General features: G+C 44.2%; 1 protein-coding gene across 9 annotated transcripts in view; it reads right to left on the bottom strand.

Annotated features, from left to right (window-relative positions):
* The window catches only part of ARID1B (AT-rich interaction domain 1B), a 440026-nt gene that overhangs the window by 18687 nt on the left and 408354 nt on the right, over positions 1-12985 (bottom strand). For all 9 annotated transcript variants that reach the window (XM_070795595.1, XM_070795600.1, XM_070795596.1 and 6 more), the window contains 3 exons: positions 8716-8920; positions 2799-2937; positions 2368-2540 (listed from right to left, as the gene is read on the bottom strand). In XM_070795595.1, the coding sequence (XP_070651696.1) occupies positions 2368-2540; positions 2799-2937; positions 8716-8920 (517 nt within the window). The remainder of the gene's footprint in view (positions 1-2367; positions 2541-2798; positions 2938-8715; positions 8921-12985) is intronic.

Below are 12985 nucleotides of genomic sequence, written 5' to 3'. Positions count from 1 at the left end.
TTTAACTTGGTACTAAAAATGTCAGTAGTGGAAGATAGCAGGTAAGCTGAAATACATGGGGGAAATGTGAGACAGGGCTCTCGCCGAGCCACTGTATCATTTACACAGTGGATGAAAACACTCTATAGAGCTACTTGGTACCTAGAGCAAGGTAATCCACAGTCATCTCCTCTTCACCACCACACTTATTTTCATTAAAAAAATATAGGCATAAGGAGACAAAAGAAATAGAACTCATGCTGTCAAATATAGCATAATAGGATATTGGAATAGTTTTCCATAACTTTGAAACTGGATTCCAAAGCGTAATTATTTTTCCATGTTATTGTCATATTTTCAGAGTTTAAAGGTATTATACAACCACCAACAGCACCAACAACACATTCTTTCTAGCATCTCATATCACTAAGGAAAACAGTTAACTCCAACATTCACAAAGCTCTTGAATTTCTGAGCTTATGGATTTATTGCATGTTTTGAAAAATCTATACCTGAAATAAGCAGCTCAAACTTTTTGAAAGGAAAAACTATAGATTATCTTGTTTTGTGTAACGGGTATATGAAATACATATAAAATAGAATTTCATTTAATTAAATGGTAATGTGCCCAACATTTAAATTTTTGAGATTCTTTTTTTATTTTTCATTCCTCCATGCTGCTGCTGCTGCTAAGTCGCTTCAGTCGTGTCCGACTCTGTGCGACCCGAGACACCAGCCCACCAGGCTCCCCCATCCCTGGGATTCTCCAGGCAAGAACACTGGAGTGGGTTGCCATTTCATTCCTCCATAATACTTGTCAAAACCAAGGCTTTAGGGCTTTATGCTTGTCTCTACTTAAAACAATGTTATCAAAAAGTCATGTAAAGGCACTATTATTTAAGGGATCCCAGAATAAATACTTCCATAAAAATGTCATTCACTACTTTTTTTGTATGTATTTCAGAAATAGTCCTACCATGCCTCAATTTCACAGGACTCTGCTGCATTAGGAAGAATGTCAACAGCACGTAGAGCTTGTGTGCCAGTGGAGAAGCTAGAGAGGGCAGAGGCTGAGAGACCTGCGGTCTCGGGCCGAGTGACCGCAGGGGATTGACACACGCAAGAGAAAAGCCCAGCCTGGGTGTCTGCTCATGTCAGTGAGAGCTCTCGGGGATCTTGTCCATCCTACAGTTGTTGATGCCATTTCTCTGCTTGGTTCTCCAAGATTACACCCAATAACAGTGCTCTGCCCAGCTCCAGACACACAGCCTACCCCTCACTGCCTCGACATCTACAGTGAACTCTGGTTTCCTCTCTGTCTTGTTCATTCCCAGGTGTCCACACCACAGGCAGTGACAGCCACCCTCACCTCCCTCTGTCGCCTGACTGCCCACCTCTCAGTCACCATCGCTTGGTTCTTTTAACCCCACATTCAACATTCAATCCATTGGCACGTCCTGCTGTTTCTACCCTCCCCTCCCCACACATATACTGAGTGGTTCCATTCTCTCTCCCTGCTGGTCTCACCCCAACTCCTCACCTCTCTGAGGACTCTGACAGTGGTCTCCCCAACTTGACCCTCACTTCTCTCCAATACATTCTCCATAAATGTCCAGATAGTTACTCATTTATTTTTAACAACAACAACAAAAACCCAGTCACCTCACTTCCTGCGTAAAAACCCCAAACTCGTCAGCACATGCAGGAAGTGGAAAGGCTCTGGACCTGGGGGCCTGGACGTCCTCAGCACAGCCCTCGGCTCTTTGTGCCCAGGAGCCTCCACCCCCGACGCACACCAGCCTCACTGCTGCCTCAGCGCCCCTCGCCTGCCCCTTGCTTGCGTCCCCAGAGACCCTGTCCGCCCTCCCTCCCAAGGAAAGGCCCCTCCTCCATGACTGCCACCCCCCTCCCCCCGCCGCCACGCCCTTGTTCTTTGTGTCCTTTCTTCCTGGTTGTTTCCTTTCTTCTGTCAAAAACCATCTTTAGTCACATATACGTGGTTTACCTTACTTTTTATCTCGTTTGTAGCCCGTCAGCTCCACAAGGGCCTGTCTGGTTTACCAACTTAGCACCCAGCCCATGCCTTAAGACAAGCCTGATGCTGACTTGGGGCAGCATCAAGAGCACCTCTGCTTACAATATGTACCAGTCACTCTTCTAAGGCCTGTACTTATGTGCATTAACTCAGCTCCTCTTCATGACCCCTTATTATCCTAATTTCCAGATGAAGAAACCGAGGCACAGAAATGCTAAGTACTTTCCTCACGGCTGGAAATTTAGTAGGCTGTGGAGTGGGGCTCCAGTACGTCTCGAATGGGTCAGTGAGTCAGTCACAGGATGGAGAACGCCCTCTGGACCAACCCTGCGCAGAGGGCCCTTGGCATTTACCTTTCCTCATCCCCCCAAAGGGGTCCTTGTTGGGCTCGTAGGGCATCCTGCCCATCACGTCTGGCATGCTCATGCCCTGCTGGTACGGGGTGCTTGGAGTCATGGAGTTGCGTTTGGGGAACGATGACTCACTTGCGTCTGAGAATGGGTCGTGCACACTGACAGTGCTGCTTCTGATGAGATGAGAGACATGAAAGCTTAACCACAGAGCATTAGTCACCTGCAAACGCTGATCCAGAAAATAAGCCAACCTTGAAATCTGTGTACATGGGAACACCATCCAAAGTAAATTATATGACTGAAACAAGTGGTAGTCAATATTTAAAGACTCACTACAGAACACCATTTTCTCTCTCTCTAAAGTCTGCTCCAGAAAACTAAAAGATAGACAAATCTAACTTTGTATGGCTCACAGAGATCTTTTAACATACCTTCCACCTTGCATTGGGGTCATCTGTCCATGAGGGGTGGAGGCTGGAGTAGGCGGCTTCAGGTCACCTGGAACCTCTGCCATCGAATTACTGCCAGTTGACTGGGGGGTCTGTGGACCTTGCAAGGATCCTGAGTTAGCTGATAGTAGTGATACCAAGAAAAAATGGGGAGAAAACTAGAGGTTATCAAGTGAGCTCATCCTTGATAGTTATTTTTTTTTAAAAGGGAAAGAAAAATAGGACACCATCTCATGTAGAGAGAGTAACAATATCCATTGCTGGTAACGATGCAGCAAAATTAACTGTCTTACATTGTTTATGGTGAAAATCAGTAAAAGCTTTTTTTTCTAAACTATTTGGAAACGCACTTCAGATATGAGCTGTAAAATACTGGGTAAATGCTTTCCTGGGTATTTATCCCAAGAAAATCATCTAATATAAAGAAGGTTTTAGACAGAAAATTTACTTTAGTGTTGTTTATAATGGAGATAATCTGAATGTCTAAGAATAAGGAAAAATGGGACATAAAGTTTGTTTTATCAATTTGATGGACTATTGTGCTGTTTTAGAAAAACATAAAAATTATCGAGGTCTTAGGCAATGAGAAATGTTTAAGTTGTAAAGAAACGGTACAAATTAATAATGAGCTTTGTATCATTTTCCCACATCTGGATGTGTCTATGCTGTCAGTAACAGTAGTTTTTGGAGCTATGAAATAATTTGTTATTTACACAAGTCGTATTGGTTTAGAATTCTTTAATGTTATGGCAGAAACTGAAGATGAACTAAAAAACTTGATGCAAGTGAGAGGAGAGTGAAAAAGATGGCTTAAAGCTCAACATTCAGAAAACTGAGATCATGGCATCCGGTCCCATCACTTCATGGCAAACAGATGGGGAAACAGTGGAAACAGTGTCAGACTTTATTGTTTTGGGCTCCAAAATCACTGCAGATGGTGACTGTAGCCATGAAATTAAAAGACGCTTACTCCTTGGAAGGAAAGTTATGACCAACCTAGATAGCATATTCAAAAGCAGAGACATTACTTTGCCAACAAAGGTCCGTCTAGTCAAGGCTATGGTTTTTCCAGTGGTCATGTATGGATGTGAGAGTTAGACTGTGAAGAAAGCTGAGCGCCAAAGAATTGATGCTTTTGAACTGTGGTGTTGGAGAAGACTCTTGAGAGTCCCCTGGACTGCAAGGAGATCCAACCAGTCCATTCTGAAGGAGATCAGTCCTGAGTGTTCATCAGAAGGACTGAAGCTGAAGCTGAAACTCCAGTACTTTGGCCACCTCATGCGAAGAGTTGACTCATTGGGAAAGACCCTGATGCTGGGAGGGACTGGGGGCAGGAGGAGAAGGGGATGACAGAGGATGAAATGGTTGGATGGCATCACCGACTTGAGGGACATGAGTTTGGGTAAATTCCGGGAGTTGGTGATGGACAAGGAGGCCTGGCGTGCTACCATTCACGGGGTCTCAAAGAGTCGGACATGATTGAGCAACTGAACTGAACTGAATGTCATTATCAGAGTAATAAGACTTGGCTTTAACTATAATTACACTATAATAACCGAGCCCAGTATTGAACAGATCTTTTTAAAACTTAAGTAGGATTCATGTAAAAAATTAATCCCACCTTAAAACATAATATTTTAAGGGCTCTTGCTTTATCACTGATCATAGTCCTTAGCATGTTAGGTGTTAGATAGGTATTGGTTTCACTTATTAATTAAACAAATACTAATTGAATGAATATTGTGTGCTGTTTCCTACCATTGGAATTTATCAAATTGACAGAAAAAGATAAGAATTTCTGCCCACATACATACACACAATACTTTCAGAATTCTAACAAATAGGATTGCTGGTTGCTTATAAACAACAATTTGCATATATTATTATCTACAGTTAACGAACTGTACAATTACCACACTTTACTTTAGGGGAAACTGAGTTACACAAACCCTGGAGATGACAGAGTGCGCTATGAGTGAGTAAGAAATGGGGTCTATCACTTCTACTCAGAGAGCCTCAGCCGACCCTACATGTCTGTGCGGTCGGGGCCTGGTTGGGAATGAATACTGAGGACTGGCCAACAGAGGGTGCTTTCCATAACACCTGCCCTGGGTGCACAGGACTAGAGTGAATCAGGGAAGACTAGCTTCAACTATAGATACCTTCTTAGATGTAGATACCTTAAAATAAAAACTTACCAACTCATGCTTCTAAACCAGATCAGAGTTTTACCAAATTCAGTTTATTATATTTGTGTACCAAGTATGCATTTCCAGAGTTTCACCAAAAAATGCATATTTAAAAAGTAGATATAATGAAAGAAAGAAGTAAGAGTCTTTTACAAATATATAAGGATAACCCTACAGACATGACTGCCCCACAGAACTGGCAGGGGAAATAACTGATTTCTTAAACTCAAGAAGCAGACTGTGCAGAAGCCAGAACAGCTTCCTTGGAACACGGCTCACAAGACCGTGAGTTCAGAATGGCCCTTATTTACAAGTATTCACATTTACAGCTAAAAAAAAAAAAAGGAAATATTCTCCCCTCTTGCCAGTGTGTTTTCCTTTCCTTTCAGGGGAAAAAAAAAAAAAAAGAATGCAACCTCTGGAAGCTGCTAACAGAGCAGGCTGGCTCTCTAGGATATCCCTACCTTTTGCCAGAAGCTACAAATGTATACTGGAAAGTAAACAATGGAAAGGTTACTGAAGGTTAAGTACATTCACACACTTCAGACAGAACGGCCAGACTCCTAGCTGGGAAGATAATTTACACAGCATGGACCCGGTGCCCTAGTTCTGGCTGGGGTTGCAGGAAGGAGGGTAGGGAGATGAGGCATAGCTGATAGTCCCAGGTCTACGGCAACCAGAGGTCACCCAGAGGGCACCTCTGTTTATAACCTGAGCCCTTTTTCATTTATCTTCCACTGAGGATTCCCTAGTTGGATCCATGACAGGCTCTGTGACATCACCTGTCAGCTAATAATAGAAATTCAGTCAGCCACCTGCCAGCAAAGATGGATGGGTTTTTGGTTACAGACTTACTAATTGAAAGTGGAGCTTCCTCCCACCACCCGCCACCCATTCCTCCCAGCCAGGTCCCCTCCCTACCCTGCCCCTACCCCACTCTAGCTTACAGTCAGCTAAGGCCCTGGACCCCTGTGGCTGTTCATTAGATCTTCACTAACTTTTACAGTCAGTTATAACAAGAGCCCCGCCAGGACTTCAGAGATGCACCCGCACCCCCAGGCCCTGCTCAGGTTTCATTTAGGAGCCTTCCTTTGGTCGAATTGCTCTAGAACCCAAAGACACAACCTGGATCTCTGGGGTGAGAAGCCACACAGCCACTTGACAGTGAAGATCAGGGTGAAGGCTCCAGGGCTAAGGGGCAACACCTTTCAGAGGCTGACAGGACTGAATTTCAAATCTTATCAGCCGTATCACATCCGAACTGGAACACAGGGGGATGACCTTAAGTCATTAGCATCTAGGATTTAAGTTGGTTCAGAATGAACATTCGAAAAAAGAATCTAGAATGTTTCTGAGGAATCTTTTAGTTGTTTGCCTGGATGTATCGGTAAGGAATAAGCTACAGTTAGGTTCTTATGAGAAAAAACCTGACTTAAAGAACACAAATTCTGGCTGAAAATCAATTAAAATTTTTTGTAGTATATAAGGCTCTAACATGGCAAAGGTTTGGGAATAAAATTATTTGTTTCCCTTCTCTGACAATAAATGTTTCAGAAACATTTTCCTTAATAATAGGTCTGGAATGCTGGAGGCAACGCCTGGCTTTTGGTTGAGAGGCTGGCGTTACTCACTGCCCCACGGCCTGGTCCACGTTTCTGTCCTCTTGCTGAGCGGTGTGCACAACACGTGAGCCAGGCAGACTGGCCCCGTGTACCCTGCACTATGCCCTCCAGGCTGTGCACTGGCTGAACGGCTAAATTCAGGAAGCTTTCCTCCCGCTTCCTGTTTCGCAGACTCGGGCTCCATTTGGACTACTGAGAAGAATGTATTATCAGAGGTGCGCCTGCAATCCGAGCTCTTTTGTGCAGTTAAAGCGATAATGTTGCCATAAAAATCATAGTTTAAAATAAAGTGGGGGGAGAGGAAAGAGCTGACTGTTCAGAGCACAGGCCCTGTACTTTCTGAAGTGTCTATACCTCAGCAGGATTTCTTGCACTGAAGCTGATGCACACTGGGAGAGCTATTCTCCATACAGAAGTACAGACCATTCAGTGACATGAGTTCTTTCCTGGCAAATAAAATATATCTTTAGATCTTTGCAGACATCACCACTTTGGTCCCTACACCCTACTGGGTTTTTATTTTGGAAAAATAGTTTCAGAGCTGTTCAGAGGCAGCTTGTTTTACTCTGTGAACTGAATGTAATGTTGTGAGATTTTCGAAATTAGATTTCACAGTTTTTAAAGTCCACCATAACTGGAAAAGTCTGTGGATCTTTAAGGACGGGGTGAGAGAGAGGAACTTCTCTACTTGGATTTAGAACCAACAGATCTATATTGAGGTGTGCTCATTACACATGTACCCTGGGCCTTAAAAGTATTTATTTGAGATCTCTTGATTAGATATTAGCATTGCCCTCCAGATATCAGCTAGAGCAAGTAATTAAAAGAGAAACAACGCCTTTCTTTGGCTCACAGGTACCACTTTCTGTGTGAACAGTTTACCTATTACAGCACTGCTGTAAGCACAAAGTGTGGTAGGTACACCTGGCTCTCTAATTCTAGAGCCAGATGTCTGGGATCAAAGCCTGGTTCTCCCCCTCATTAGCAACAATGGGCCAGTCTGCTGAGATTGTATGTGTCTTGGTTTTCTCAGGGGTTTTAGAACAGTATCTGTATCACAGGGCTCATATGAAGATTAAACGGGAAAGCCCTGGCACACTCTAAGTGCTCAAGAAATATTGGCTATGATCATTTGACTGCATAACAGTGTTGGGGGATGTGGCAGGTACAATCAGCCACTTCATATGCAGGACAGTGTGTGCAAGTGTGACCAACACAGGGCTTGGACACAGCCAGAAACAGACCACAGAATGATCAAACTTAACTTGAGTGAGGTCACCCAGAACTTAGGATGATTCAAATCTCTTCTCATCTTCAATATTGGATTTATCAGAATACAGTGATTCAGTAATTTCAAATCTGAAATGCTAACAGTAGAACAGAAGCCATCAGGAGAGCCGAAAGGACGGCAGGGTGTCCAACAGCTGAGTGGAGAGACAGCAGAGAAGGCAGGTACCATTTTTATGATTTTGCTTCTGTGAATTCAAGTGAATCACCATTATTCCCAAGCAGTATTTGCTTAGATTCCTGACCTCTAGCTCAAAGCTAATTTGGACTCCACTTTCGCAGAAACAGGGCTATACAGATCTTTATCATGAAAGTTTGCTGACTTCGCTACAAGCAAAAACTTGCTTGGCAGGGAACATTAAATATGAGGTCCAAATTTCATTTTGCTGTGTACAAATCTGAGTATCTCCGACAGAGGCAGAGCTGGTGGAAGCTGGCTGTTAAATCTGCAGGGTGCATTTCCAGTATGAGCACAGGTTAATGGGAAGACATTTTGATAGTTAGATGGGATATTTAAAAATAACTGTATAAGGAATTAAGGTATATAACTCAGAACCTGAAGTCTACTTTGACTAGAAAAGGTAAAGCAAAAGATCGGCACCTTCAAAGTGCAGAGCAGAAACACAATATCCCCAGTTCATTCTTCCTTCCCTTAGGCACTGCTAATGGGGTCCAGTTAAACGAACAAGAGAAGACAGGATGTCCCTTCCCCTCTCTCAGACCCCAGTGTGTCCTGTTTGCTCTGCTGAGTGGCCATCTCAGAGCCCGGGAGGGGCTCCCGGCTGCAGCGCCCCCACTTACCAGGAGATGGCGGCTGGAGCTTGGGCTGCTTCTTGGTGTCGCCCGTGCTGAAGACTTCCGGCGGGGGCTCCTCCCCACGCTCGATCTTGCACTCAAAGGCAAACAGGTACTGAATATACTGCTTTTTCAGGGAGCTTGCTGCACTGCTCGAAGTGCCAACATTTAGGTTGGTTGCCAACTCACGCCACTTCTTGTTTTTATTAACCTAGCCGGAAAAAAAAAAAAAAAAAAAAAAAAAGGCAGGATCACTGGTTTGCAGCAGAGTGGTTTGTTTAAAGCCAGGAAACAAAAAAAAGCACTTAATATCTTGGTTTACTTTTTTTTTTCATTTGCCTCTTTTAACTAATGCTCATTACTCCCACTCAGTAGTGCATAGACAGCATTTACAGTTATAAAACCATTAAGGAACCTGCTGATAGCTACATAAAAAGCATTGCTCGTGGAGATTCTTCTGCCCGGTGCATCTTCTAATGCCTCAGTCTGCCAGAGTGGGTGCTGCTCGGAGCCGGTGATTTATCTGAGCAAAGGCGCTCTTGCTCACCCCCATCTCACTCATATTTTTTTAAAAAAAAAAGGGTGTCTAAAAACTAATTTAAAAAGCAATAACAGAATTATTTTGCAATTTAAGTATTTGAGCCTTAATAAGAAAAACAATGTCTCCTTCCAACAGCCACAAGCTTCTAGAAAGATGAGCCTATAATTTCTGTTCATGCCCAGTCTTTGACATGAGGCTTTCTTGTAGTGTTGGGTGAAGGAGGCCCCAACCAAATGAGCCCAATCTAACAGTCCAGCGCAAGTCATCAACCCTGTCTGAGCTGTGGAGACACCAGCTAGCTGACATGGCAGCACCAGTGGGCTTGGGAAGGGGCACATAGGACCATCCAGTGTTCCCACTTACACTCAGGCTGGAGGGAATACAACTGCAAAAAGAGAAGAAAGGAAAGGAATCCTCAAATGTTATATAAGATTTGAGGAACTGATTTAACTTTTTGATTGATTCCCAATGGGAACATGTCACACGAGGCTGACACACGAAGGAAACATGAAGGCCTGCAAATGCTTGTGGAATATTTTGCCTTTAGATGTGTCCTGTGTTAAGTAGCATGGGTTAAAGGGACAGTGAATTTGAATGAAATGTTCAATTTTTGGATTCAAACTTCCTCACAAAGCTCTTTATGTCCATTTACTTAGTATTAAATGGTGCATGAGAAACCAGAGAATACTCTTGGGAATGCTTAGTGCCATTTTTGGTACTGAATGCCAGGCTGCAACGGGCAGGCCTGTGACTGCTTCTAAAACAGCAGGCAGAGTGCTGCCTGGGACACTCTGAAAAGCAAGGCTTTTAGCTGATTCCTCTGGGGCTGCAGCACCTGTTCGAACCACATCTGATGGGGTGTGAGTGACAATGCAGCCAAGGCCTCACTGCTGGGAATCACTACTACATTCAAGCAACTTCATCAGCTAAGCCAGCAGCATCTTGCTCACAGACCCAACCTGGGAGTCCACTTGGCTGAGTGAGGTGTCCTGACGGTTCCTTGCTTCTGTGAGATGGGTGAAAGCCTTCGCTGGCCACCACCCACACCTGGTCACACCTGGTCTGCATCCTGTGATCCCATCTGATTACGCCATCTGGAGTCAAGCTCTAATTGCTTCATTTAGAGGCCTCAGTCTTGGGTGGGAAGAGGCTCCTCAGGGAGGGCTGAGAACAAAAGCCTCTCCTGCACGCCCCTGCAGCCCGGAGACCAGGGTGGGTCCTCAGTGATACCTGCGCATCAGCTGACCTACCTTTGGATAGGGAGGCCCGGAACACCTGAGGCCCGGAGCAGCTCCTTTCACTGGTCTGGGAGGGAGCTCAGGAACTGACAGGTTTTAAATGCTCCCAGGTGCTGCTATGAACACCTAGGTCGGAGAACCAAGGGTAGATAAAGGGCATGTGCTTCGCAATCAAACAAACCTGGCCCCACCACCTACCCTGAGAATCCCTGGGCCACAACATTCTTGTACAGTCGGCCTTCCCTGTTCCCTGGTTCTGCATTTGTGAATTCAACCAATTGTGAACTGAAAGTATTGAAAAAACAAAACAAAACAAAAACCCCCACTCTGCCCCAAAGAAAGTTCCAAGAAGCAACACTTGAACTTGTACCAGCAACTATTTACATAGCATTACACTGTATTGGGTATAAGTAACTGAGAGATGATCTTTAGTATATGGGAGGTGGTGTGTAGGTTCCAGAAATAAAGAGGCTTGAGCTCACAGGGTTTCAGTATTTGTGGGGATCCTGGAACCAGTGCTCTGTGGACCCCAGGGGACGACTGTACTTCAATCTGTTACATCTCTTCTTCAGGGCTGACGACTCTGCATTCCATGGGTGTTGAGAGAGAAGTGACAAGAAAAAGGATGGTGCCCAGGATGCAGCAGGCAGTCACCCCTGAGGACCCTTTTCTCCATTCTACTTCGGGATCAGATCAGATCAGATCAGATCAGTCGCGTCCGACTCTTTGCGACCCCATGAATCACAGCACGCCAGGCCTCCCTGTCCATCACCAACTCCCGGAGTTCACTCAGACTCACGTCCATCGAGTCAGTGATGCCATCCAGCCATCTCATCCTCTGTCGTCCCCTTCTCCTCTTGCCCCCAATTCCTCCCAGCATCAGAGTCTTTTCCAATGAGTCTTTTCACATGAGGTGGCCAAAGTACTGGAGTTTCAGCTTTAGCATCATTCCTTCCAAAGAAATCCCAGGGCTGATCTCCTTCAGAATGGACTGGTTGGATCTCCTTGCAGCCCAAGGGACTCTCAAGTCTTCTCCAACACCACAGTTCAAAAGCATCAATTCTTTGGCACTCAGCCTTCTTCACAGTCAAACGCTCACATCCATACATGACCACAGGAAAAACCATAGCCTTGACTAGACGAACCTTTGTTGGCAAATGTCTCTGCTTTTGAATATGCTATCTAGGTTGGTCATAACTTTCCTTCCAAGGAGGAAGCGTCTTTTAATTTCATGGCTGCAGTCACCATCTGTAGTGATTTTGGAGCGCAGAAAAATAAAGTCTGACACTGTTTCCACTGTTTCCCCATCTATTTCCCATGAAGTGATGGGACCGGATGCCATGATCTTCATTTTCTGAATGTTGAGCTTTAAGCCAACTTTTTCACTCTCCACTTTCACTTTCAAGAGGCTTTTCAGTTCCTCTTTACTTTCTGCCGTAAGGGTGGTGTCATCTGCATATCTGAGGTTATTGATATTTCTCCCGGCAATCTTGATTCCAGCTTGTGTTTCTTCCAGTCCAGCGTTTCTCATGATGTACTCTGCATATAAGTTAAATAAGCAGGGTGACAACATACAGCCTTGACGTACTCCTTTTCCTATTTGGAACCAGTTTGTTGTTCCATGTCCAGTTGTAACTGTTGCTTCTTGACCTGCATACAAATTTCTCAAGAGGCAGATCAGGTGGTTTGGTATTCCCATCTCTTTCAGAATTTTCCACAGTTTCTTGTGATCCACACAGTCAAAGGCTTTGGCATAGTCAATAAAGCAGAAATACATGTTTTTCTGGAACTCTCTTGCTTTTTCCATGATCCAGCAGATGCTGGCAATTTGATCTCTGGTTCCTCTGCCTTTTCTAAAACCAGCTTGAACATCAGGAAGTTCACGGTTCACATATTGCTGAAGCCTGGCTTGGAGAATTTTGAGCATTACTTTACTAGAGTGTGAGATGAGTACAATTGTGTAGTAGTTTGAGCATTCTTTGGCATTGCCTTTCTTTGGGATTGGAATGAAAACTGACCTTTTTCAGTCCTGTGGCCACTGCTGAGTTTCCCAAATTTGCTGGCATATTGAGTGCAGCACTTTCACAGCATCATCTTTCAGGATTTGAAATAGCTCAACTGGGATTCTATCACCTCCACTAAGTTCATAGCGATGATTTTTAAGGCCCACTTGACTTCATATTCCAGGATGTCTGGCTCTAGGTCAATGATCACACCATCGTGATTATCTGGGTTGTGAAGATTTTTGTACAGTTCTTCTGTGTATTCTTGCCATCTCTTCTTATTATCTTCTGCTTCTGTTAGGTCCATACCATTTCTGTCCTTTATCGAGCCCATCTTTGCATGAAATGTTCCTTTGGTATCTCTGATTTTCTTAGAGAGATCTCTAGTCTTTCCCATTCTGTTGTTTTCCTCTATTTCTTTGCATTGATTGATGAAGAAGGCTTTCTTATCTCTTCTTGCTATTCTTTGGAACTCTGCATTTAGATGTTTATAT

This window comes from Bos indicus, chromosome 9, assembly GCF_029378745.1.
Source record: "Bos indicus isolate NIAB-ARS_2022 breed Sahiwal x Tharparkar chromosome 9, NIAB-ARS_B.indTharparkar_mat_pri_1.0, whole genome shotgun sequence".
Taxonomy (NCBI): domain Eukaryota; kingdom Metazoa; phylum Chordata; class Mammalia; order Artiodactyla; family Bovidae; genus Bos; species Bos indicus.
The sequence above is the reverse complement of the archived record's forward strand: the minus strand, read 5'-3'. Positions and strand labels throughout refer to the sequence as shown.